This window comes from Anopheles coustani, chromosome 3 (genome assembly GCF_943734705.1).
Source record: "Anopheles coustani chromosome 3, idAnoCousDA_361_x.2, whole genome shotgun sequence".
NCBI classification, from domain to species: Eukaryota; Metazoa; Arthropoda; class Insecta; order Diptera; family Culicidae; genus Anopheles; species Anopheles coustani.
This window is the reverse complement of record NC_071288.1, coordinates 33,019,954-33,044,437: the sequence shown is the minus strand read 5'-3', so window position 1 is coordinate 33,044,437 and position 24,484 is coordinate 33,019,954. Positions and strand designations below refer to the sequence as shown.

The following is a 24,484-nucleotide window of genomic DNA, read 5'->3' as shown; positions in this document are numbered from 1 at the left end:
TTCCTTCCAAACACAACTAATGTCCACACCGATGCGATACAGAATGCAGATTCCCCAAAGCCAGTGGGACCAACAACAAGACCGGTTGCTTTTTGGCACAAGCTCTCCAGGTGAAACAAGAAATTCTGGACTTGCGAAGGCGCCTCACTTAACACCTTCGGCTAACTCCCAACAAGACTGCTCGTTTGGACGCTCCGTTCTAGACTGATCGCGATCGTGCCAGGCGGGCGACTGATATGACGGCACTTTCGAGTTTTCGTAGCGTCCGAAAAACGCATCCCTGGCGCTCTTCCTGCCCCATCTGAGCGTGTAGTGTGTGCGAGTTCAAACAAGACATCTTCTTCTGAGCATCTAAAGTTGCTCCATGCACCGAGCATCGGCGTGAGCGGCTTGAAAATGATGTAAATGTTTTACCATTCACACGAACAGGATAGGGAATTTTATTGATTTTTGTAAGTTTTTATAGTAACTGTACTTTAAAAAAGAATTACAATATTTAACCTACTTCAAAACTTCTGACATATTTCAGCTTGTTCTATATTTTTAGTTATTTGGAAAAGAACAAATTTTACATGTAAGATCAGAAAAGGATCCTGAACATTCAATAGACTCAGGCTGAAGCCGTTATTAAAATGTCCTCAAAAACTTCCACCTTTTGACCATAGTTCCGATCCTGTTCACGTTGCGTCCGCATGGCTGTTGTTTGCGTCCGTGGTTGAGTGTGGGCCGTGCGCAGAATGTGTGCGCAATCGGTGGTTTTGTGCACGTTATCGGGGACTGATGTCTCGGGTCGGGTCATTTGGTGGGCATTTTTTGTTCGTTTTGTTGCTGTTCTTTCCATTTTCTCATTGATTTTTTTCATATCAACGGAAACGTTCGCCTTTTTTATGAGCGTACCTCTGGTGCCCTCAAAAACGGCACGAAACGCAAACCGCGCACCGCGTGCCACTTTTTAGCGCCAAGCTGTTAAATATCGGCGTTTAACACTTCGTTGGCCGGTCACGAGTAGGATCGTGTCTGGATGTGTTTGCATGTGGACTCGATGAATTATTTGTAGTGAAAAATTTTGTAATTACATTTATTAATTTCATTTTACAATTACCTAACTGATATACACCAAATCACTGTGTACACGTTTATTCTAATGGCTTTTTCAAATTAATAAAAACATCAAGTGATGGTTAAAGAGTCCATAAAATTTAAGAATTAAATTAATTAACAAAGAAAAAAAACTTTAACGCAAACAAATACCATTGATGCAGGTGATTTGGGGTAATTCCTTTGACGAATGTAAACAATAATAACGACTTAATCACGAGTCTGCAAACGAAGCGTTTGTTTTGTGACCCGATTTGTTTACCAAAGTTAATATTAAAAATACATCCCCTTAACCGTTGAACATTGGCGCTCAGTTGAGAGTCCATTTTGGGCAAACAAAATCCCACCGTAGCCGGTTTAGTCCGGTTCTTCCGGTAGTTCCCTTCGGATTGTTTTGGCCAAAAACAAGTGCCCCCTTGCCACCGTTCATTCATAGTTTTTAGAGCACACAATCAGGAAACCATTCTAGGAAAAGGTTTCATTGATTGTCCTACTCGATTTATGTACCGAACATCAGGCAACATCTTTCTATAGCTGTACCAATTGTTCCATGGTGATTTTTTTACATCCCACTTGCAAGATGGCTTCCACCCATGAGGCGTTCAATGTGACACAGGAGATGTATGCAACTGTATCGATTTTCTCCTTCCGGTCGCCGGTGCTTATAGGCAAGCAACGGTTTGCAACGGTTGGTGTGCACGTAATCACGGGTGTGTCCCGCTTCTCCAGCCAATTGCAGTGCATAATACACCCCGAGCGGTTGACCAGCCGATCCGACCACGAACCTTGTACCGGAACGCGTGCAAAGAGTTACGCGATGCGGAAAGAAAAGTCATTTACAATCGAATAGAATTCGTTCTTCCTGGCAACAGACTGGGCAGCGATTCGAGCCATTACCAGCGGCTGTTATCAGGACATTTTTTGGGTGCAAAAACAAAAATTAAAAAACGAAACCATTTACGTTGAGAATTCGACACCATCCTCCCCAGGGGGTCGTCGTGGCGCAAAGGCGCGTGATAAGATGCCGATTACGAGTAGTGAATAATATTTCCGCCTGCCTAATCTACAATTGGCAATGGAAAGAAGATTAGCCACGGTTTCGTAGCGGTCGAAAATGAAAGCGAAGCCAATGCCTGATAGAACTGTCTTTGACGGGTGGCCTATCATGCTCCATTCACGTCGTGCAGAGACCACCATCAGGAGATAAGACACTCCAGTCCTTGGAGCTCCTTTTTTTTGCTTCCCTCTTTTTCTTTGTTTTCTACCAGAAATCAATAATTATCACTCCAGCGAAAGCGCACATCCTCCACCAGCAAGTGTGGGCAAGTGGAAGCGAGTCTGCGATGGAGGCGCCCGGTACTGGACGACGACGTCTGACTCAAGTAACCCCCGCATGGAAGAGATGCTTTCATTCGGTTTTTCATCCGGGGGAGACGTCGGCCACTATGAACCTCGATGCGCTGGAATGCTTGCATCATCCACTCCTTGACCCCGCCAATGCGGAAGGCGGTCACGGAGGTCGATGGCAGGCGCCAGGATCAAACTACCGATAAAATAGCGAGCTACGGTCATGCGCGCTAGCGAATCCTTTGGCGGAGAAATACGGACCGCCGTGTGGGAGAATGAACTTGGGTGTACTTTTTCCTCCATTCGAGGGAACTTACTTTTCCTACCGTGAGAAGGTGGAAATGTTGAAACATTTTGTTGCGACCTTTAAATAGTGGCATTTTGGGAGAACTCGTTCTAAACCCAATCAAAATCTAAAGGACGAGTTGTTTATGCGACATCAAGAGGATCACTCGTCATGTTCATCTGATGTCTTGCGAAAATCGTAGCCACCATTGATTTTCACACTCTCCTGGAGGGAGATCGTTGCAAGGGCTGGAGAGCAAAATGAGATTGGATTTTCGATTCGACGAGCAGCGCCATCTTTGGAACCATAACGGAAGCTGGTACGATGTGGAGCTTGCTTTTCATGTCGTAATACCGTGGCACAAGTGCAACTTCTCAAAATATCCTACCTACGTAGCAGGCGGCTGGAGAATTTGAAATTAAATGGAGATGGTACAAAATATTGAAATGCGATTTCCTGGGTCTTCCAAAAGGACCTCAAAGTACGCTGGTATTGTGTAGTGTCCAGCAGGTTCACACCGCACGGTTATCGATTTTCTCTGCCACACACAACCACACAGACTCGACGACGTACTCTCAAGTGCCTTTGGTATGAGGCTGCGAAACCTAACCTCTACTCGGTCTGTGATCCAAGGCGGCCATGATGGTTTCCGACTCGTACACTTTACCGGTTTGGTTTCCTTATTATGCGATCGGAGAACAAACGATTGCAAAGGCAACGGGTGAAACAAGAACATACTGGCGCGTGAACAAGTCTTCAGGGTGTTGGTAGAATTGCTGTCGTGAATTTTTCCTGTACCACCTTCAACGGTCTTGAAGTGCGGAACATTGTACATCGGCCAATGGTGGGTGATGATGGTGTTGGTTGGTACTATTCGAAACGGTAGACATCTTACTTTTCACCGTCGTCGAACGACGTCTGATCCTGTCCTTCAACGCGGAGCTCCTGTGGGGCCGTTCCCCTCCTCCCCCTGCCTCTCCTCTTCGTACGTTCCTGTGAGGTTCTTTTATTTCACCACCCTGTTTCCTGCAGTGACTCAGTGCGGTTCGCGTACCGAGAGTGACATTGTCAAGGCACGACGGGAACACACGTCGTCGGTATAAATATAGAAAAAGCACATTTTCCCATCGTTCGGGCACGTCGCGAGAAAATGGCTCGAGTGCGTGCGTGTCTGTGCAAATGTATCTGCTTCGCGAAACCTAACCTCACCGGCAAAGGCGTAGTGTGCCGCTCACTACAACAAGATAGGCTTCTGCGTTTCGCAAAATGAAAAAAAAACACACTATCCAAGCCACAGACCACGTTTTCCCATCGTTTGTTAAAATTGGTTGTCTACTTACGGGGTAATTGAAAATTGCGCACTCTTCAACACTACCCAGCCCTTACAGCTGCGTTGGAAACTACACCGTGCAAGGACGAATTCACACCAAGCACGTTCGCTGTCGCTAGCGGAAAACTTTGGAATGAACCGCTGGAGCCCAGCGAAGGATTTCGAGAGCGAAGGACCGAGCCTGCCGCATCATCCGGTCGTCCTGCTCGCTCACTTATCGGGAAAAGTTGCCCGCCGGGCCTGCCCGGCGGATGGTGCGTACCCTTTTCGCGAAACTTGCCGTTGTCCCATTCTAGCCCATATGGCACGACGTGTTTGCTCCACGTCCAAGACTACTGCGATGTGCGGAAAAAACCTTCCTTTTTTGCATTGGAAAAAGAATGTTCTAGAATGTGCCGAGCCGGTCGGGATGTGATTAATTTGCCTTTCGAACGGTGGTTTAGAATACACGAGCCTTGACTGGGTATCTGACCACGTTTGCTTCATCTTCACTACCTGCCCCGGGAGGGAAATGAACCACATTCGGGAGCGGGAACGGAAAATATCTGCCCGGAAAACTTTCCCTAAATCCATAAGCCCAAAACCATTCTAGCGCTACGTTGACGTGAAAACTTCTGGAACATCCAGCACCACAGTTTCGTCCGGCAAACACAGACGGGCTCTGTTGGCCACGCGGGAGGAACCGGAAGAAGAAGGACTCGCTCTCGCCGGGCAACGTGCAGTGCCACATTTCGCGTAACGAAGCACATCACGAATATCACCCGGCTTTCAACACACCTTTTTTCCAGCAAAATGGCAATCTGCACGCCGGGCACAACGCTGATTATCACCGTTACCTTCCTGTTTCCGGCCGCTGCGTTTGGTTTTTCCAGAAATTTTCACCCAACATAAGGTGTAGCGCGGAGGAGCACACAGAAAAACGTTCCACTTACCACGAGCACAAAGGAGTGAAAGACCGAATTTTCACTTCACCGGCACATGCGCGCCCATCCGTCACGGGGGAGATGATAGCTGCTGCTCGAATCTCACGTCAGGGCCCCTTGGATGAATATTCCTCCTTTCTCCCCATCCCCCCCCACACGTTGCCCGTCCCGTTACCTTCTGTTGTTTTATTTCTCAGCGGGAGCATGAATCCCTCCCCCGGGGGGGGATGTGGGCCCTCAACTGCTGTTCTGAGTTTCGCGACGAAACTCATCATGCAGCGATTGCAGCCATTTTCCATCACCTGCACCTCGAACGAAACCCGGCACCCACCCCTCGGGGTCTGGCATGAGAGGGGACGTCTGACGGGGGGTACGGACTGACGACCGACCGGCCGGTCCCCGATGGTTCACTCGCTAAAGGAACCGGCATTCAGCTCGAAATCAATGAACCCCCCTCCCAGGACCGGGTAGGAAAAGCAAGGAGGAAAAATCAATCGATAAAACTTTCGCTATGATACACATTTTCCCTTTGCCACCTTGTCAACCTGTCTTCCTGTCGGCTGGCAAACTCCAAGTGGGTGCACACTTTTTTTTTCAGTATCAAATAATCAAATGTGAATAAATAAATAGTTCGCTGCCGTCGCATCGCAAATAATAAATCACATTCCCAGCGCCTCTTCGCTGAAGAGCATGAGCATGACCGCACCAGAGAGCGGTGCCACATGATGAACCGTTACGCGAACATGCCTCGTCGACATATATCTGAGGTGATCTTGGTGATGGGAAAAACAAATGGGAAAAAAATAAATAAATAAGAATAATCGAAGGAAAGGAAAAGCGTAACAAATTTAAAGACTCACATCGCGAATACGCGAGAACAGAAAACGTGCCTCCCCACACCCCCTCCCTCCGCATCCGGGGGACAGACGAAACTATGTATATCACATGGTTCCGTCGATCTGTTAGCAACAGAAAACGGAGCAGGAGTCGGTCGGACGGGGAACACAACAACGAAGAAGAGTATGGCAAAATCGGCGCATGTTTTTCTCACCAGATGAGGTGCGCGCTGCTACTGAATCCGTATCTTTGTCTTTCGCTCCCCCGGCTTGGCGGAAAGGAAGTGAATGAATCTGGTTTTGCACATGCCAAATTTTCCGTTCGTACTGCTTCTCTGCTCAATAAGCGACACATCTTGGTACGCATCTTCGCGAAGAGCTGAATGAAGAAGCGGCGAGAGAAATTTATGTGCTCAACATGAAGATAAAATTATACATCTCTCGCTGGTTACGGGATGAATTTGTACGCCACTCTAGGGGGGACACTTTGGGAAAGATTGTTTGTTCCCCGAAATCCTATACTAATACAGAAACGGGTTTTTCCGATTGTGAATGTTTTGTGTTTATTGCAGTATATCTATTGCTTCCACAAAATAGCGGGCTTATTTAACCTTCGATACCCAAACAGCAGAACGAATATATTATTATGATTTATAATGTAGTATATGCATAACGCTTAATTTGCCGTTTGATACCTAATATATTCACCCTAACGCAATGTAACGGTTTTACCTTTTTCAATAAGTATCCTTCATTGCAAGAAAGGAGCCATAAGAACACTTTGATCATTTACATGACGCCGAACACACACTGCGTTGGAAGAAAGGCTCTTTTAAAATACAGTACAGGAATGCTAAAATATTGTACATCGGACGGGATACAAGAGGAGTTTAATGGTTGTTGCGGTGTGTGGGTTTTTATATGTGGCATAGGAACACAACCGATCGTGATGCAATGGGAAAAAGGACCCCTATTTAAACCAGGGAATGACGGGAATTATCCGTAGTAGTGAACTATCGATCTGCCGACAAGCACGTGTTGGCACCGTGGACGAGACACGTTTTAGCTCCACAGGAGACCAGTCCAACCACGGGATGCTGCGTCGGTGCCTACGGGGAAAGAAATAAAACCAGCTATAAAACGACTACTTTTTCGAATTTTTGTTTCGAATTCATACCTTTGGCTACGTTCTGTAACTTTTGTGTCTCTTCGGGGCTAAGCTTGAGGATGGTATTTAAAACCGGCACCAGTCGCGACCTCTCGTCTCCATTATTTAGTGTTATAAACTGTAAAAAAAGAAATTAAGTAACAATTAGCTAACTTTTCATGTCATCGGGGTTCTAACTCTCTCTACCTTGAATATCACATTTTTCAAATATTCCGAATTATGCACATGTGCCTCTCGCTCGATGGAACGCTGCTGCCGGCGGACCTCCTCCTTCAGCATCTCGTTCAGCTGCGTTAGCTTGGCCAGATCCTGCTCCGCCTCGGCCAGCACCGCCGTCAAATGACGTACGCGACTTTCCTGCTTGCTGAGCTGCTCTTTGGTGTGCTGAAGTTCCACCGTGGGGGATGGTTCTCTACCGAAAAACGACGACGACGACTGGTCGCCCTCGCCGTCCCCGAGCACTACCGATGCCGTCTCTTCGAACGAGGAGTTCAGCAGCTCGTCCAGCGGAATAACATCCCGGTTGCTGCGTCCCCTCACTGTGGAAGTGGAGGACAGGTTTCTCCTCAGCGTGCCCGCCGCCGTACCGGATGTGGCCAACGCCGTACCAAGGCTGGTGCTTTCTGAACCCTCGCCCTCTTCGCGTTCCATTAGCAGCAGGTTCACCCTTTGCTCGTCGGTAAAGCTAGACCGGTCTCCTCCACCTTGCCGCCCCCCTGCCAGTGCAATTGGGATGAAACTATTGCTGTTTTGTAGATTCACTCGGACCGACACGCTTGGGCCATCCAGCGTCGCCTCAGCACGGTGTCGCGCCGTAGTTTGCAGCTGCTCCAACTCTCGGTTGTGCGCTTCCTGCAGCTCCTCCAGCTGCTTTTTGTAGCACTGGATTAGCGTTTCGTTCTGAATGCGGTGCGTTTTTAGCGTTTCCTGATGTTCCAGGTTCGTCTTACGTGTTTCTTCCAGCAACGATTCATTCTGCAGACGACTCTCTTCCAGTAGTGCAAGCAGTTCCTTGCATCGATTCTGAGTGCGCTCTCTTTCGCTTCTCAACTCTTCGTTGGCCTTGGACAGATCGCCGATCTGCTTCAATAGAACCTGTTGCTTCGCTTCAACCGCTTCCAACGACCGTTGCACTTGATCGAGCTCCTCCTCCAGCTCCTTCTCTCGACTGCTGTCCTTACTTTGGTTTTGTCGTAGAACCGACTGCGCCCGAATCTTATAACTTGCAAACTCGGTGCGCACATCCTCAACCTCCTGCTGCTTTTCCACGATCGCTTTCCGCAACACGTTTAGCTCATCCTCCAGTGTAAGGTTCTTTTTAAGAAGATTGCTTTTCTCTACCTCCAGCGCACCGCACACCTGCTCCTTATCAGCGGCCATCTGCTCCAACTCGACGCGATTGTTTTCCACCCTCTGCTTCAGGCGATCGTGCTCGTCGCCCAACTCCTCCAGCTGTCCCATCAGCTCAACCCGCTGATGTTCGCTCTGGCGCAGCTTACCCTGCATCGTGTCGGCTTCCTGCTTGAGCTCGCGCGAATGCTTTTGCTGCGACTCGAGACTTTCCTCCAGCAGGACCAACTGCTGCTTGAGGCTTTTGATCGATTGCTCCTGCACGTCGATGGTACCCTCCAACTCCCTGACCAACGTTTTCTTGGCCTCCAGCTTTGTGTTTAGCTCGTTCAACGACCGCTCGTACGCTTCCATCTCAAGGCTTAGTACGTTTGCTTTCTTGACCGCTAGCTTGGTACGGTCGAGCTCTGCTTTCAGCTCTCTTTGCAGCTCCTGCTCGTCGGCAAGTTCCTTTTCTTTGGACTTTAAGCTTGCCTTAAGGCGCTGATTTTCGGCATCGATTTCTCGCTTTGCCAGCTGAAATGCGTCTTTCTCTCGCTTCAAATTCTGTATCTGCGTTTGGTACTCCCGAATGGCGGATTCTAGCGTGGAACGATCTTTGCCGGTTTCTTTAACATCTTTCTGAAGCTGCTCCATCGTGGCCAGTTCAACTGTCTTGCGATCGAGTTCCTCGTGGAGCGTTACCATTTCCTGACGCAAGTTTTCCAGCCGATCCTCCAAACGATCGTTCTCGGCCTGCAATGTTTGTAGGTTTTTGTTCACTGTTTGTTGTTGTGCCGTGGCATCGACTGCCACCGGATTGGTAGTAGTGACCACAGCGCCAACAATAGCGGCAGCATTGGATGCCTCTTTTTCATATTTTTGCAACATAACCGTTTGTTCTGCGACCTTTCTCTTCAGTTTCACTGCTAGCGATCGCAGCTTTATGTACTTTTCTTCGAAACTTTCATCCACCTCACGCATCCGCGCAACGTCCTCGACGCGCGAAATGGTCGACGTGGACATTACATCACTTTGTGCATCGAAGCTTATGTTCGACCGATCCCTTATCGTCGCGAGCTCGTCCCGTTGTCTCTCCAGCTCCGCATCTTTCTCATCAACCGTACGTTGGAGGTTTTCGATCTGGTGCTTCAATGGCTCCACGTCAACCGTTTCGACGCGGGAAAGTTTCTCCTGGAGTTCAGCAATTTTAGAGACTTGCAGATTAATGACTTCACCACGTTCTTTAAGTATTTCGTTGATTTCCTTCAGCTCAGACAGTAGTTCAGCATTTTCCGATTTTAAAACATCCTGTTTACCATTTGAGGATGCTAATTCTTCCTCCAATTGTTTCACTTGTTGCTGCATTTCCTTATCGTTCGCTTCGCGAGTTTGCCGCTCTTCCACCGCTAATTCATTCCACTTTTCCGACAATGCTTCATTTTCCCGTTGTAATTCAGCTATGAAGCTGCATTTTTCGTTTAAACGCAGTGAAATTTCTTCCACTTTTTGTGCTTCCTGTGCCTGCGCATGTTTCAGATCATCGCTGAGACGTATTCTTTCGGCGTCAAGCTCTTCCAACTGCTTTCTTGACGATGCCAACGTATCCTCCAGCTGTTTATTACGTTCCTCCAGCTGGTTGGATTTGGCGATGCTGTTTTTCAGCTTTTCAGCCAACTGACCCAACTGTGCTTCCAGATTTTCATTTTCTACGATAAGTTTCTGCATCACAGCTTTTCTTTCCTCCAGCTTTGCGGTAGTTTTTTCCAACTTTACTTTCTCTTCCGAAAACTTTAAAGCAACTTCTTCTAAATCGGCTGATCTTTGCACAGTTTCAACTAACTTTTCCGACATGGTATCTATCGAACTTTGTAGTTCGATGACTTCGAGCTTCAACTGCGCAGCTAATTTACCAGCTTCTTCTAGTTTGCTAGCGAGATGGAGCTTCTCCTTTTCGCTGCTTTCAAGCTCCTGTTCCTTGGCCTTTAGGTCATTTTCAATCAGTTCTTGACGTTTGCTGTTGCGCTCTACTTGTTCTGTCGTTTGCTCCAGCTTTTCTTGCAGCACTTTCACTTCTTTTTCTAGATTTTCCACTCGTTTGTCAGCTTTCTCTAGTAGCTCTGAATTGGCTTGGCTGTGGAGGTCCTTTCGTAAATTTTCTTTTTCATCACGTTCAAGTTGTAGTTTGGTTTCGTATTCTGACAGCATTTGTTGGTTTGCTTTTTCCATGTCAACATACTGAGCGTTCAAATCCTCCAGTTGTTTTCTCATCACAGCAATCTGATTCACATCACCAACGGTAGTCAAATTTGTGCCATTTTCTTCCTCAACGTGTGTAGTGGAGCTATTGTTTGCGCCAGGTGAGAAAGACGACAGTCGACGGTTCAGTTCTACATTCTCAGCTTGTAGATCATCTGATAATTTGACTTGCTTTGAAAGTCGTTCCTCGAGGTCACTTTTCTCCAACTCAATGGTGCGAATTTTGTCGAACAAAACATTTGACGCATTGACCAGTTCCTTCTGCCATTTGGGTACCTGCTCCGAATACTCTTTGACAGTTTTGAGCAGGATTTTCCGGTCCGACTTTAGGATCAGCAGCTTTGCGTTGATTTCTTGCACTTTTGCCTTGTATAGTTTTAGTTTGCGTATCAACTTTTCTTCCCTTGTCGAATGGACGGAGTCACCTAAAACTGTTTGGCTTCCCTTCACCTTGATAAGTTCCTGCTCAATCGCCACACGTTCTTTCTCCAGCTTCGCGTTCTCCTCCTCGAGCTCCTTGATACGTTCGGCGGCGTCGGTGGCCTCTTTTGTGTAATCCGTTGCGTTCTCTTTGAAAGCATCCAACTCTTTCTTAAGTTCCTCAATGTTGGCTCGAAGTTTTTCACTATTTTTCTCATGCGACGATTGCTCATCGATGAGCTGTGTTTTCAATTTTTGCAGTTGCTTTTCCAGCTCATCGACTTTCATAGTCGCTTGGAGCTTCTGATCCATATATGAATCGGCCACTTCCTGCATAGCCTTGATACACTCCTTGTCCGCATTTTTCTGCGTTTCGTAGTGGCTCAACTGCTCTTTTAGGCGGCGGTTTTCCTCCAAGCATTCTGAATAAAGAAAAGGGGTGCTTTGTAAACAACGTCTTCAATATTTCGACGAAATCGGTTACTCACCGTCCTTCACTTGCTTGGCCTTCTGGGCAATCCCAAGCAGTCCTTTGCATTTTTTTACCAAGTCCTCCCTGCTCAAGTTGTCGAAGGGACTGGGCTTGCGGGCAGCATCCTAGTAAATGTAGGACATTCAACATAATTGAAGGACATCAGCAAATGGTACACAAGAATGAATACCTGGTCTGGCCCTTGGCTGGTGTTCATTGTTTTTCGTGTTGTGTCGTTTGTTTGACGTGAAAAACGTATCACAGAGTCGAAGTGAAGACGATATATTAATCCATTATACAATAAGACAGCAGGGGAATAGTGAAATGTGAAATTGTGTTAAAATAGAAATGATCAAACTGTGCAAATAACAGGATAGTATCACTTTCACAGGAAATTTGCCAACTTCATTATTATTGTTGTATTGACACTACGTGTCAGTCAGCTGTTTACAGGCTGTCACAAATTCTGTTAACAAGAATCTACTAGTCGCATGGAAGACAAATATAATTACTGAAATCAAGCCGTAAAAAGTGTAGCGATGTATGAGCATATTTAACCAATCTTCGCTAGCTAATACGTTGAACACGACCGCAAAAATATTTAAGAAAGTAAACAGATGAAATCAGAATGTTTAGTGTCGCAGTCTTTCCACGACTAGGTAGATGTCACAAGATCATATTCACGACGGCGTTTTGTAAACACTACAGATTCGGATTAACACAACCGATGCCGGTAGGGAATTGAAATCCATTAAAAGATAAAGGTTTAACGTGTTTCCAATTGTTGTTCATTTCAACACACTATGTTCAGTACGCGAGAGCGCCTAAGCCGACGTACTCCACAAGGAGGCATTAATCGAAAGGAATACATTCGTTTGCTTGTGGATGAGTACTATGAAACATCGAACTTAGGTACATGTAATCGGTGTTCCGTTGGTAGTGCCTTCTTATAAACCGTGTCTACATTTTCAGAAGCCCAACAGCAAGTAACAGCAAACTTGGCAAACTTCGCATACGACCCCATTAACTGGCAGTACTTACAGGAGGCCAAAGCACACGAATTGTTCTACGACATTTTACAACAGTCTGGGCAAGGAGTTGTGGATCGTTTACTCGTGGTGCACGCTATCGTGGGATTAACGAATATATCGTTACATTCACCCATAGCAAAGTTTATCGAACGCAGCAACGGATTGCAGCAGCTCCGAGAGCTGTTAGAAAAGCATAAGGACGACTGCGAGATTGTATGTAACATCGTGACTTGCTTGTTGTTCCTATTGAACGATGCTAGAACACACATTTTGAAGCAAGACGAAAGTTTACTGAAAACTTTAACCGAGCTGAAAAAGACGACCAGCATCAGAATATTACATTTAGCTACGGTGTTATCAGAGGAGCTTGGTCAGTAAAATGTTGGGAATGTTGTTTGTTCGGAGGATGAGCACAGGAAAAATTCTACCAGCGGTTGGCACTGTGATTAGTTTATCCAGGACGTTTCGCGAGGACGATTTAAGAAAGTTTATAGCGCTTACAGGCGACAGCAATCCTATTCATGCAGTTAGCGATGGACCTGCAAATGAAACGGCAAACACCAATCATGAAACATTCGTGAATGGTGCATTGCTAAATGGCGTCATTGCTGGTATAATAGGCTCAAATTTTCCTGGTTACGTAGTTACGGCCCAGAGTTTTCGTTTTCCGCACCGATGTCACTTGCACACAGAAGTGCAGTTCAGTGTGAGGGTTGCGGAATTGCGGAAAATTGTAACGGTTTCGTACGAAAGCAAACAAAACGATTGCATTGTTTTTGAAGGTACTGCGAAATTGTTTTCAGTGCGGAAAAGACAACATTAGCAAATTGTTTGGTGTGGTGCGAACTCCGGCACAAAGTTGATAGCTTTACAAAAATGAAAATATTTTTAAAAAAATAAATAAACATTTAAAACCACAACCGAGTAACAGGAAAACTGCCAACCGCAAGGGAAAGCAAAACAACCTGATTCGTCGTTAGGATAACTTTCTACTTGTCTTGACTTTCTTCCTTAATTCATCGTGCTGCTTCAATATTTCTCAACCAGTTCCACTGCGATACTTGTAAAAGATGGACCCACGAAGTAAAATCGTCTTCCTGGTGCTTTGCATCCTTTTTCTCTCGCTTATCGCACCAACAGGTGCCAAATATTCCCGCTATCGTTTGTTGGACACCCAACGAAATACTGCCTCCAGTGTACCGTGCACCTGTGCCATTTTCCTAACAGGACAATTCAACCGAGTCAATCGTACAGAACAGCCGAAGGGCAACCCCGGTATACAGTTGGAACTGTTACAACACTTCCCCTGCACCGCTTCCGGGAACAAACAGTGCGCGAACAAGTGCTTGGATGCGATCGTCAAACATTTACCCAATTCACAGAACGTGATATGTGCCACTATTGACCGGGATTGTTTCCGGGAACGAGCGTATCTGTTCTATCAGAACTGCGCCCCTCGGTGGGTGAACAGTAACCTCTCTGCCGGAAAGGAATTCTGCTGCCAAAACGACGAACCGATGCGATGCAATCTGATGGCCGAATTGATACGACAATCGTTACACGAGAGCACTAACAACACGACCGTAGGCAGCTCCGAGGAGGACACATCACGAGAGTGATATTGAAAAGTGAACGAATAAAACATTATGCACAAAACGAAACACTCGAGTTTTGAGTTGTTCCTCACATCGTGAGTAACATGGGCCCTGCCCGTTAAATTAGCACACGGTGATAGGAGCGCACTCCGGACAGGGCCCTCCTTTTATTCCCGATGCAGCGATCATCCACACAGCAGAACATTCAATAACCAGCTTAGAACTGAATCATCTGTCCCTTGCGCTTCTTGTCACCGCCAAGTTCGAAATGTTTGCAGCGCTTGAGCGGGGTTTGTTTGCGGTACTTGCAATCGACGCATTCCATACGGAGCACAATTTTCTTAGTGGTCTTAGCCTGAAGAGGAGAAAGCAAAACGAACAACGTAAGTATATCTGTGATGGGTACTCAAGGACCAATTGTTTTGCGGAATCGCGTTTGTTACCTTCTTTCTGAAGATGGGCTTCGTTTGACCACCGAAACCTTGCTGTTTACGATCGTAACGACGACGACCCTGGGATGCCTGTCGCTCCTTGGACTTCTTGTACTGCGTAACCTTGTGCACCTTGTGTACCTTGCACTTCTTGCAGTACGTACGGCGCTGCTTGGGCACGTTCACCTACGGGAAATAGATTTAGAAAACATTGCAATTCAATAGACATCTTTCACCGCTGGAACCATAACCTAGGAAGCACTAGCTCGTTGCGTTGTTCAATAAACAAACCGAAGTTCACCGTTAAAAGACAATCTGAGCATATGAAACGCGTGCCATAGTTAAGAGTAAAGTTTTTAATATAAAGATACGCGATGGGGTTTACTCGTATAATCAGATTATTCCAAATTCCCGCTGCACGTACCATTTTGGATGTTCTCGTCGATTCAGTAACAAACGAAAAGAGGAAGCAGGCCGCGATAAACGTCAAACATTCGTGACAGCTGACAGAACAGCAGTTTCCGGCCCGTACGTAAGCAGCCTAATTTCTGTTGGATAAGATTTTTCAAGCAATTCAATGTACTCGAATCTGTTTGTCATTTACAATATAAAAAGGTAAGCTCATAGGCTCATCGTGGCCATATTGCACTGCAACGCTACAAATTAAAAAAAATATAATCCCGGGTACTCATAACCAATTTGGCTGCCTGCAGCGAACCACACCAAACGGAACCTAGCTCAAAGGGGTAAGCTTTTGGTGAAGTACTCGAAAAGAGATCGAAAAGGTGCTCGACTTTTCATACTGGTTGAATTTTGTTGAGCAGTTATCAGTTAATTCAAGAAGAGCAACTCCAGAAAGTATGATTGCCATTTATAACAAACTGTACTCCTTTTTGTCTTGATCTTTTATTACAATTGACAGGATACAGTCGCGTTCCTAATTTTTCTTGTCTGTGACCTTGTGGAGTCGCTGGTACATTTCATTCAGAAAGGATCGAAGAAACGATGGTAAATATTTTCTTCAAGTTGCTTGTCACCCGCGTTCCGGTCGGCGAACGTGACGCACCGTTGGTCGAATCAAATATCCATAAGACCACCTTTAGTGCCGACTCATTACCCATAATGTCCTTCGTTGGTGGTAATCGTCAACTGTTGGTAAATAATAACTGTTGATCCTGTGCTACCCGCTGTTCGCTCCATTCCCATACCCTGGCTCTTGCCGTGCCTTACACACACAAGCCCTCTAGCAGCGGTATCGCTTGGCTTACATTCGCCAGCGCATTCCGTTTGCGGCGTCTCCTTTCGAGGACAATCTCTACCGACGACTCCTTACGGCTGCCAACACTATGGTAACCTTTCATTGGCCATGCCTGCGTTCCGTACGCAAAATCGAGCGTCTTCTTCGCACATAAATTGTCATTTTATGGTTTTGATACGACTGACGTGATGTTTTCCTTTCTTTCTCAGCGATCCCTTCCACGTTGCTCCGGTTCCTTTCATTCCGATTAACTTACGTTTCCTTATCCGTCCCGCGGACACACAGTCCACTTCCTCTTGTGGGTTTTTTCTTCGAGCTTTCTCTGTCTCTTTCACGTACTTCGGTCATTGGATTACATTATACACAATCTCCTACCATATGATACTCGCCATCTTTTGCCCCATTTGTAGCGGAATCGGATCCTCAAGTGGCCACGCAGCGATTGTCCTTTCCGTCCGTCGGTTGACCCGACTCCAAGGCTCATAAAACGATTGGACGAGAAGGAGCCAAAACAGAGGGGAAAGAAACACCGTTCCAAACATTTCGAACGATACTTCATCCGTGGTTACCACCGCGAACGGCTTTTGAGGCAACGGTTTCCTCTGCATTCTTATCAGACGATATTTTCCCCCCATCCTGATCGTTTGTTGGTCTCCTCGTTCGATTTGAATGTTTGCTTTAATTTCCTCTGCTCGATCCATCCTTTTGCAGGAACCACTTTCATTCTCCCCCCAACCCTTGCCAGGTTTTTAATCTTAACGTGTTTCAGCAGCGATTCGAACTTGCAACATACGCATTAATTGCCAACATCGTTGCCGACCTATATCATGGCCTCATCAGGAAACCGTTTAGCTTGCGCATGTTCGTCGTTTGCGCGAAAGCAATGAGTGAACGATGTTGTGTCGATATCGCTTCCCTTCCTTTTCGACAGGGGTGAAAATTCAAAATCACTCTTGCTATTCTCTGGAATGGTGTCAAAATCACAGATTGCACCTGTTGTGTCTGGTGCTACGAAAATATATCTTACTTTCGTTTCATGTAAAAGAGATACACATACAGTAAGTCTTGAAGCTTCTTGTAGATTCACTTTTGTTCGCAAGAAGCGTCCATAAATCAAACCCATCTCCACGAGCCTATGCTGACGAAAATCGTTATAATTATTATTGAATCACGTACAGGCAAAATTTTATTGGAGATAAACACCCGTAATTCAATCAGTAAAAGTTTTACCCTCAACACACATTGTCGCCGTTCGGTGCATTCAAACTTTCCGAACACATCGCGAGCATTGGCCACGCAGGGCGAAAGGGGGATAATGTAAATAAAAGTTTAAAAAATTATAAAAATCCTCTCGCACCCCGAAGCCGGGCGCAATGAACCCGAGTCGGGCCGGTAAAGGACAGACCGCGGAGGACGATAAAAACCCAATAAAGGAATCGTTGCATTTCACTGCAACGAGAAGGAAATCAACAAAAATAAATGAAAAAACCCGAAACAAACTAACACCATCACATACACAAATACACAGATACAAACGGATGTGCATACTCATATCAAACGGCACAATTGTTCCCAAGCGGCTTGGCGGACAGGAATCGAACCGGCCAGAGGTAAATAATTTTAAACCGATCAAAACGCTTTATTGACAGCCGTTTTCGGTCGGCATGATGAAATTGTGACCCACGGGAACAGGGAAGCCCCCGTCTCCCGGCGCGAGGCGCTTTCCTCTGCGCAGGGTGCCCTCCACTGGCTCAATTGCAATAAAATTATACGAGCCATTTGCATATCGTGGCCGATGAGTTGATGAGTGTGACTCTTTCTCCCGTTTTCGTGCGTTTTGTTTTGCGCTTAAACTTTCCTTCACGCTTCGGAAAAAGGAACCTTCGGTGCATCACCGCACTTCGACCCGAAAGGAACCGTCGTCGAATACATTTCCTGCGACGAGGCACACATCGGCTGATTCTACGTTCACTTATCTTTTCTTTTTGGCACCGGATGAACCGCAAGCTTCCTGTCTCTGGGAAGGTGTGTACGGTTTTTTTCCTTGCAAATTACCAAAAAGGTGATTTAAGTTAATTTTTTTAAATAAAAATATTCCGTAACAGGAAGCGCAATTCCGTTTGAGGATACATAACTTCCGTGGAGTGGATTTGAGGACGACGCGTGTATTTGTTATGGTAGAAGCTTTGCTAAATTATAAGTCTTTTTACAAAGTTTATAGCTTTTTAAATATATCTGCTTTTCTAAATTACTAGCAAACTGAAGATGAAATGTAAATAATTTGTTTTTTAAATTTAAATGTTCCAGAAATGATTGAAATACTCTCAATTTATGTACAAATTTAAAACCAGAAAATGAACGGAGCTTGAAAACAAATACATTTTCCTTTTTATACATAACCCACGTGTTTCTCAGTCACGTGTGCAGCCGACCACGTGGTTGATGAGTTCCACCGAAGCTATCACAGATGAAATAACCGATTAAGGCCAATACACTCCCGATGTTTAACACGAAGAAAGAAAGATGTAACTTTCGGCTTGAATTCTGCTATCGACGCAAGCGCAAAATGGTATGCGTTGAATCGAAGGGTGAGCCAATTAACAATTAAACAAACAGATGAACGTACAAGAAAAAGAAATGAAAAAGCACACCCCGAAAAGGCCTTGCCCGTCAACAGGTTAAAAGAACCTTTTACATCAGCGGCCGGAAAAGCCACGTTCGCGTGCAACGGACGTCAGACGCCGAAGGAAACGGAAAGGCGAGTGCCCGTCTTGAATCAAGCATTCGGCAGCGGGCAAACAATTTCCTTCACCGCGATGGCGTTTGCGATAGGGCACGGGAACGACAAAGAAAAAATCCAAAAACATCAACGGCTGAAAGGGTGAAGTAAAAGTTCAACTCATAAATTAATTTACTTCGTGTGAGTTTGGGGATTTCAATTTCCTTGCACATTTACAGTTTGCCAATCTGACGCTTCCGGTATCCGTTTGTATTTGAGTTTTAGTTACGCTTGTTTCCAGGAGCTTTCTCTATTTCTTTACATATTTACAATTTTGCTCTCTTTATGCGAAAGCAGAACGTTTCTGTAAAGTATTCCTATTTATTCCTTCTAGTCCCCATCAAATACATCCTGTTTCCTAAGAACGATAGGTTTTCCTCCCAAAATTGGCCAGAACCCGTGCGGTAGAAAATAAAATTAATGCGTTTTTAATTTTTACCACACAACGCACACTTGAGTCGCACCGTAGAATGTCAAATACATTTTCTAAGCCCTCCGTTTTGGTGTGTAAAATAAAGGCCAGGAATCGTCTTCACACCCGTACTCCGTGTGGTTTGTGCGCTCCATAAAAGTGTCGATGGCTTCGCGGGACTTACGAACGTGTGACCGCTGTACAATGGGATAAGGTAGAAGAACCAAGTGGACATTTACTATTTTTAATGAATTCTCAATAACATAATCTCGGCGATTTGTGTTGTTTTTTGACTAAAACTGATTCAAGAACACGAAGAAATTGTGTTTTACAATGGAAGTCCAGGTGACGTAACTGTATTGCGAAAACAGCAAGGTTCCAGAAATCTATGCTGTTGATTGACGTGATACAACATTTTTAATTGTGACAGATTTGTCCCGTCTAGGAAAGAATTGGTTCGAAGCATTGCTTTTGCCCCCTTCTTTCGAATAATACGAATCACGGCTGTGGATAGAGTAACTTTACAATACTCCTTGCCCAGTGATAAATACCTTTACTAGAAAGGCTGGAACAGGGACACATTTGAACAGCTGAATTTTTCGGTACTGATGGTTTACATGTATAAATCTCTTGTGAACACGTTTTGCGGCTTTACCAATGTCAGAAAACAGGGTTTTACTCGATCATCCAACCATGTTACTATAATGGTAATAACATGTTGCTGTTCATATGAGAAAATTAGATTTACATTCTTAGAATATGTCTGTTAGACATGCTGCAACTTAAATAATTTTTATTAATTTAAAGTGGATTAAACCACATATATTTCAAAATTGGGTTAAGAGAATTTAAAAAAATAACATTTTCCAACTTTTTCCGAATTGTCCGCCTCTTATTCCACCGTGCATTGTGGTCCGTTTGTTAGGCGTGCTGAGGCATCGTAACGAGCAAATAGTCGCTAATCATCGTCGACCTTCACGGGGAGCTTAGGTTCCCACTGTAAAACCAACAAACGCAGGGCCCAAACCCGGGCACAAACATTCGGTAGGAGCACTTCAAAGGGGTTCTTCTCTTCGGGGAGCCCTAAGATTTTTCCCGTTCCATTTCTTGCCGCACACGATCGTCACGAAAGGATGATGATTACTTCAAACTCGAGTCAACCGATTCGATGAACTCAAAAAGCAGGCGGGAGGTTCGAAGGGATGGAGAGAAGACCAACCCGTTTTTCGCTGTGTCTGACACTATGAGGCTCCGGAACGGTCGAAGAACGATCGGAAGATCAAAAACCGTAACACCACCCAGAGGAGTGTGCCTTCTACGATTAATATTATTTAATTCAACAATATTCTATCACCAACAGAAACATGGTGAACGTAAACAGTTTTGAGTCGTTTCTTTACTTCGGCTCGGGCTAGGAAGAGCCAACGATCGGGCAATAATTTGTTCACAATGAAACAAGCAATTGTTTGTTCGCAGCAGTTCCCTGCTTATTCGGAGTAAAGGAAAGTAAGAACTACCGCGAAGTAAGCTAAACCGCAAACAGGGATGATACCTCTTTCCGTTGGCGAACATTCCCCCGTTTGGCACTCGGCGGAGTTTTACAACCAACTGGACATAAAACGGAGTGTCAGTGGTTCGCTTTCGCTGCCTGTTCCTGCTGCAGGTTATGGAAGCAAGCAACCAGGCTCGGACTGGACCTGCAGTTGAAACGGTGTAAATTCCCGTGCGCAAAAGAACCATCAAAACAGGCTGCAACCGCCAGGGAAAGAGAACGAACGGTAATTATGAGAAGTAATACATGCCTCATAAAAACGTTACGAATCAAAGCCCAAGGATCGGGCGATCTTGTGCGAGTGTTTGTGTTGGCAGAACCCAAGACCCCCTCCAGCAAGAGTCCTGCCGTTCAGTCCATGTCCATGGGAGCATGTTTTCCATGTTGAATTGCGTGTTCGTAACTCCGGGTATGCTCGTCACGGGTACGATGAACTGGTGGCTGAAGTTTTCCAAAACTTTTCCCCACTCCCAGGAAATTGTAGTACACGGCCATGGGCACGAAAGGGGTCCATCACGTGCCGGAGCACACCTGAGAAGCGCTGCGAAAGGTTCACCAAGGAGAGGAACAGCCACGGGAGCATCTCCCCTGTCCGATCCCATAAGTCACCAGGAAAAGGAAGGGTCTTCCGTTCGACGGAATGAGTTGAAAAGAGGCCCTTTTGCGAGCGCAATTCGTACCGGTGTCGAGGTTCGGTCCCGTTCTGGTTGGGCGATTTTCCACTAGCTTCAAACCTGTGCCGACTCCGAGCCCCGGCCAGCGTCCATGGTTCACGGACTTCACAGACGGACTCCACTCGGTGGCATCGGCGACACGGTTGGCCGCTCCCGGTGAGTGCGTAACACACCCTCTTGGCAGGGAGGATGCAGTTGTATTCCACCGTTGAATCTGGGCGAGGTCGCAGTCCTGCACTGGACGAAAGCCGCTATTAGTGTCGTCCGGGTAATGAATGGGCCTGGCGTTTGGTTCGTTGGTTTTGCTTTACTAGCAGTTTGCAGTTTGGTTCCGGCGATCGAGAAGGATCCAATCGTAGCGGAACGTTAATAGGAATTCAACTAGGAAGCAGATCTATTTTTACGAGCAGGTATTAGCTGCGTGGAGTTGCTGTTTAAATCAAGTCCGTACGCATACTGAAATCTAGACGAAAAAGAAAGAGCTTTCATTCATATTGTGAATGAATAAATTTAACTCAAATTTTTCTAAACAGAAGATCTCCATCTTTAAGGGCACAAAATTATCCCTTCTTAGACACACGTATCTCAAACTGTTAGCCACAAAGCAACGTTCAGTCTTCCTGGTAACTGTTTTCCCTGATCAGGCAACCGGCTGTCCAGGCCCGTTTTGGTCGTACAGTTTACGAATGTTTACGATCAATTAGGCCAAGCCTCCAAAAGGCCAACCGAAGAGATGGTTGCTTTCGCCTGGAAATCAATTTTTATCTAAGTTGTGGATCACCCAGCAAAATTTAAGTTTCGTTGGAAATCATTTTACACAGCTTAGAAACCTTCTGTCCTGGTAAATTGAAAAGGTTTACTATTAAAGTGACTGTTTATATTAGTAATTTTTCAAGGTTTACAAATGTGATATGCTTATGAGGAATCAAGAGGCTTTGCAACTTCACAGAGAGTGATAGTAAACAAGCAAGTAGCACAGTTACCGATTGTAATAAACAGTAATAAACTTCAACAAAAAGAATCACGGACCCGAGAAACGACACTGATGTGGTGAAAGAAGCAACCTTTTTATGGCACTTCAAAAGGGCGCAACAGAGCAAATGCGAAATGAAAATTTAAAACAAAAAAACTGGCAGTTCAGGATTTTTATGGTGAAGAAATGTAAATGACTCCAGAAGCAATAAAACAATCTACCCGGGATCCCGAAATCCGCGGGTTGATGCACAATCAAACACATACACAGCGAAGCGAACTCGCAAAGGAAGTGAAATAAAATTAAAAACAAAGTGTCAGACCGCCGCAGGAAAGTGGCCAAAGGAAAGCGTCCGGCACGGCTCTGGAAACAGCAACCAGGCGGAAATAGCAACCTGGCGAACCCGAGGGCACAAACCTTAAAAGCTTCTTCGGTGTGTTCAAGCCAAAATCATCCAGGCAAGCCGTACAGTTTGGCGTGCCGATGAAAACATGTGGAATCTACTCTTAAAATAGTAAAAGAAAAAGTTCGCTGAAAACGATAAAAACCACTGGTCGATAGTTGGGATGAACAAAATGTGCTGAAATCATAAATTTGAAAACTTACTGCTTCACAAGACGAAATTTGAAGGAAACATAAGCGATCTGTGCGTTCGAAAATCGTTACGCACTGTGTGTTGTAAATCCTGCGTGGTGTGGAAATGTGATCGTGCATTCGTCGCTAAAGCCGTCGAAACCGTTGAACGGAAGATCTGCATATGCCAGCATGCGAATAAACGAATTACGAATCCACCGACCGGATAGCAAAAGTGATGATCGTGGTTGTGACAGGACGCATCACGCTCGTCCGAATCTGACCCGCCATGGTTGGATGCTCTTCCTTCTTCCGCCAAAACAACGCCAGGTTACCTTTCCGAGCACAATATGGACGTTTTAAGGAAGAAGAAAATGACCTAGAGGATGTGATTTGAAGGGATCTCACGTTACGATACGAGCTTTTAATGTTCTTTCACCACTCGATCTTCAACCTTCCCGATCGAGCCACTTCCATCTCACATCCCTGCACCATTCGTTTGTCGCAGACACTTTTGCCAGAAAGGAAAATGACATTTCCTTTCTTCGCTTCGCGGTTTTATGTTTGTTTCGCGAGCGGGTGTGTTATCTTGTTTTCCTTAACTCTCGTCGAGGTTAACAGCTTTCCTAAAGGAATGGGGGAGGAGAATGAAGAACCTACGGACGCTCATCACTGGGCAGGGGGTGGTTTTGTGATTTACTTGCTCCGGCCACCCGGGCCACTCGCAGCGTCATCCGAAAGTCGGCCAATAAAACCCGTAAAAAGGTATCACATTCACGACCAACGCGTCCGGAGCGGGAGTTGGCAGTCAATATTTTAAATGTTTCGGAGCATTTACGGTAAACCGAAGGGGAGCAGACTACTCCTTTGGCGGCGTTTGCTTTCGCACGCCCGGAAGTCTCCGGGGTCTCCCAAACCGTCCTTTCGCTACCGCCCGATGCGGCCACAAATCAGGCGGTGAGTGATTTCGGGGTAATTTGTCAGCTTGTGCAGTGGGTTTGCTGCCATTTTGCCGTTTAAAAAGGTCTGTCTTCTGAGCAGTTGATTTTATTGTGGGCTTTATTTCTCGATGGGGTGTATATTTGATTTCTTTTTGTTGTATACATAAGTTTATATCTAATTTTATGTGAAGACCTTGAGCAGCTAACGAGATAACGAAAGAAAGGTTTTAACATCTCTTTTGTTCAATTTCGCGACCTGTTGGCATGCTCAACATTAATGTTATTCTTTTTAGTGTATTTTTGTTTGTTTACAATTTTGGTTTTAATATAAAAAATACAAAACGTTTTCTTTGGCAGGAAACTCCCTAGTAAAGAAAAAAAGCATAAAGATGAAGAACATTTCTACTGTGATTTGATTGTGTTTATGTCATAGATTTATACAGGGGCTGATTTTCTGATAGTTGAGCGTAACTGATTTTTCTGATAGTTGACAGCTTTAACTGTAGAGTAAAATATTGTCTTATTCCAGTCAAAAGTAGATGTTCGATTTATTTAAAAAATGTGATTCTCAGGAAATGGACATTTCTATGAAGGCAATCGTTGGGTTTAAGTATGATTGAACGTAGAAAACAAGATATTTTGACCTTTTGCATTTTCGTTGATATACATGTGGTTAATTTTTTGTTTAAATCGTCTTATTTCTCAAGAAATACATACTCAGATTTTACAGATTTACCGATTTAGTTGAGCGGTGATGATCATTGGAATAAGAAATTGGCGCTGTCGAGGAACGTGGC

General features: G+C 45.3%; 4 protein-coding genes across 4 annotated transcripts; 2 read left to right on the top strand and 2 right to left on the bottom strand.

Annotated features, from left to right (window-relative positions):
• Positions 1 to 6,366: 6,366 nt before the first annotated feature.
• On the bottom strand, positions 6,367 to 11,845 carry LOC131272758 (GRIP and coiled-coil domain-containing protein 2). Its single transcript, XM_058274609.1, has 5 exons — positions 11,659 to 11,845; positions 11,485 to 11,593; positions 7,175 to 11,418; positions 6,998 to 7,106; positions 6,367 to 6,929 (listed from the first exon to the last, which is right to left on the bottom strand). Exons 1-5 carry the CDS (start codon positions 11,683 to 11,685, stop codon positions 6,883 to 6,885), a joined length of 4,536 nt encoding a protein of 1,511 aa, XP_058130592.1. The 5' UTR covers positions 11,686 to 11,845; the 3' UTR covers positions 6,367 to 6,882.
• A 309-nt stretch (positions 11,846 to 12,154) lies between these two features.
• Positions 12,155 to 13,472, top strand: LOC131272674 (armadillo repeat-containing protein 7). Its single transcript, XM_058274496.1, has 2 exons — positions 12,155 to 12,380; positions 12,441 to 13,472. The coding sequence occupies exons 1-2, from the start codon at positions 12,272 to 12,274 to the stop codon at positions 12,875 to 12,877; spliced, it is 546 nt and encodes a 181-aa protein (XP_058130479.1). The 5' UTR covers positions 12,155 to 12,271; the 3' UTR covers positions 12,878 to 13,472.
• Positions 13,473 to 13,569: 97 nt separating this feature from the next.
• On the top strand, positions 13,570 to 14,121 carry LOC131259592 (follicle cell protein 3C-1). The gene is made up of 2 exons (XM_058261128.1): positions 13,570 to 13,582; positions 13,640 to 14,121. The coding sequence occupies exons 1-2, from the start codon at positions 13,570 to 13,572 to the stop codon at positions 14,116 to 14,118; spliced, it is 492 nt and encodes a 163-aa protein (XP_058117111.1). The 3' UTR covers positions 14,119 to 14,121.
• A 47-nt stretch (positions 14,122 to 14,168) lies between these two features.
• On the bottom strand, positions 14,169 to 15,045 carry LOC131272089 (large ribosomal subunit protein eL42). The gene is made up of 3 exons (XM_058273707.1): positions 14,950 to 15,045; positions 14,538 to 14,711; positions 14,169 to 14,449 (listed from the first exon to the last, which is right to left on the bottom strand). The coding sequence occupies exons 1-3, from the start codon at positions 14,950 to 14,952 to the stop codon at positions 14,312 to 14,314; spliced, it is 315 nt and encodes a 104-aa protein (XP_058129690.1). The 5' UTR covers positions 14,953 to 15,045; the 3' UTR covers positions 14,169 to 14,311.
• Positions 15,046 to 24,484: the final 9,439 nt, after the last annotated feature.

What these genes read in the sequence shown, in the direction of transcription:
- LOC131272089 (XM_058273707.1), bottom strand. An exon ending in AGCCCATCTTCAGAAAGAAG is followed by an intron (nt 14,450 to 14,537) that starts GTAACAAACGCG and finishes TCTCCTCTTCAG; the next exon opens with GCTAAGACCACTAAGAAAAT.
- LOC131272758 (XM_058274609.1), bottom strand. Translation starts at nt 11,685, where the DNA reads ATGAACACCAGCCAAGGGCCAGACCAG. An exon ending in GGCCAAGCAAGTGAAGGACG is followed by an intron (nt 11,419 to 11,484) that starts GTGAGTAACCGA and finishes TTCTTTATTCAG; the next exon opens with AATGCTTGGAGGAAAACCGC. An exon ending in TGAAAAATGTGATATTCAAG is followed by an intron (nt 7,107 to 7,174) that starts GTAGAGAGAGTT and finishes CTTTTTTTACAG; the next exon opens with TTTATAACACTAAATAATGG.
- LOC131272674 (XM_058274496.1), top strand. Translation starts at nt 12,272, where the DNA reads ATGTTCAGTACGCGAGAGCGCCTAAGCCGACGTACTCCACAAGGAGGC. An exon ending in CTATGAAACATCGAACTTAG is followed by an intron (nt 12,381 to 12,440) that starts GTACATGTAATC and finishes CTACATTTTCAG; the next exon opens with AAGCCCAACAGCAAGTAACA.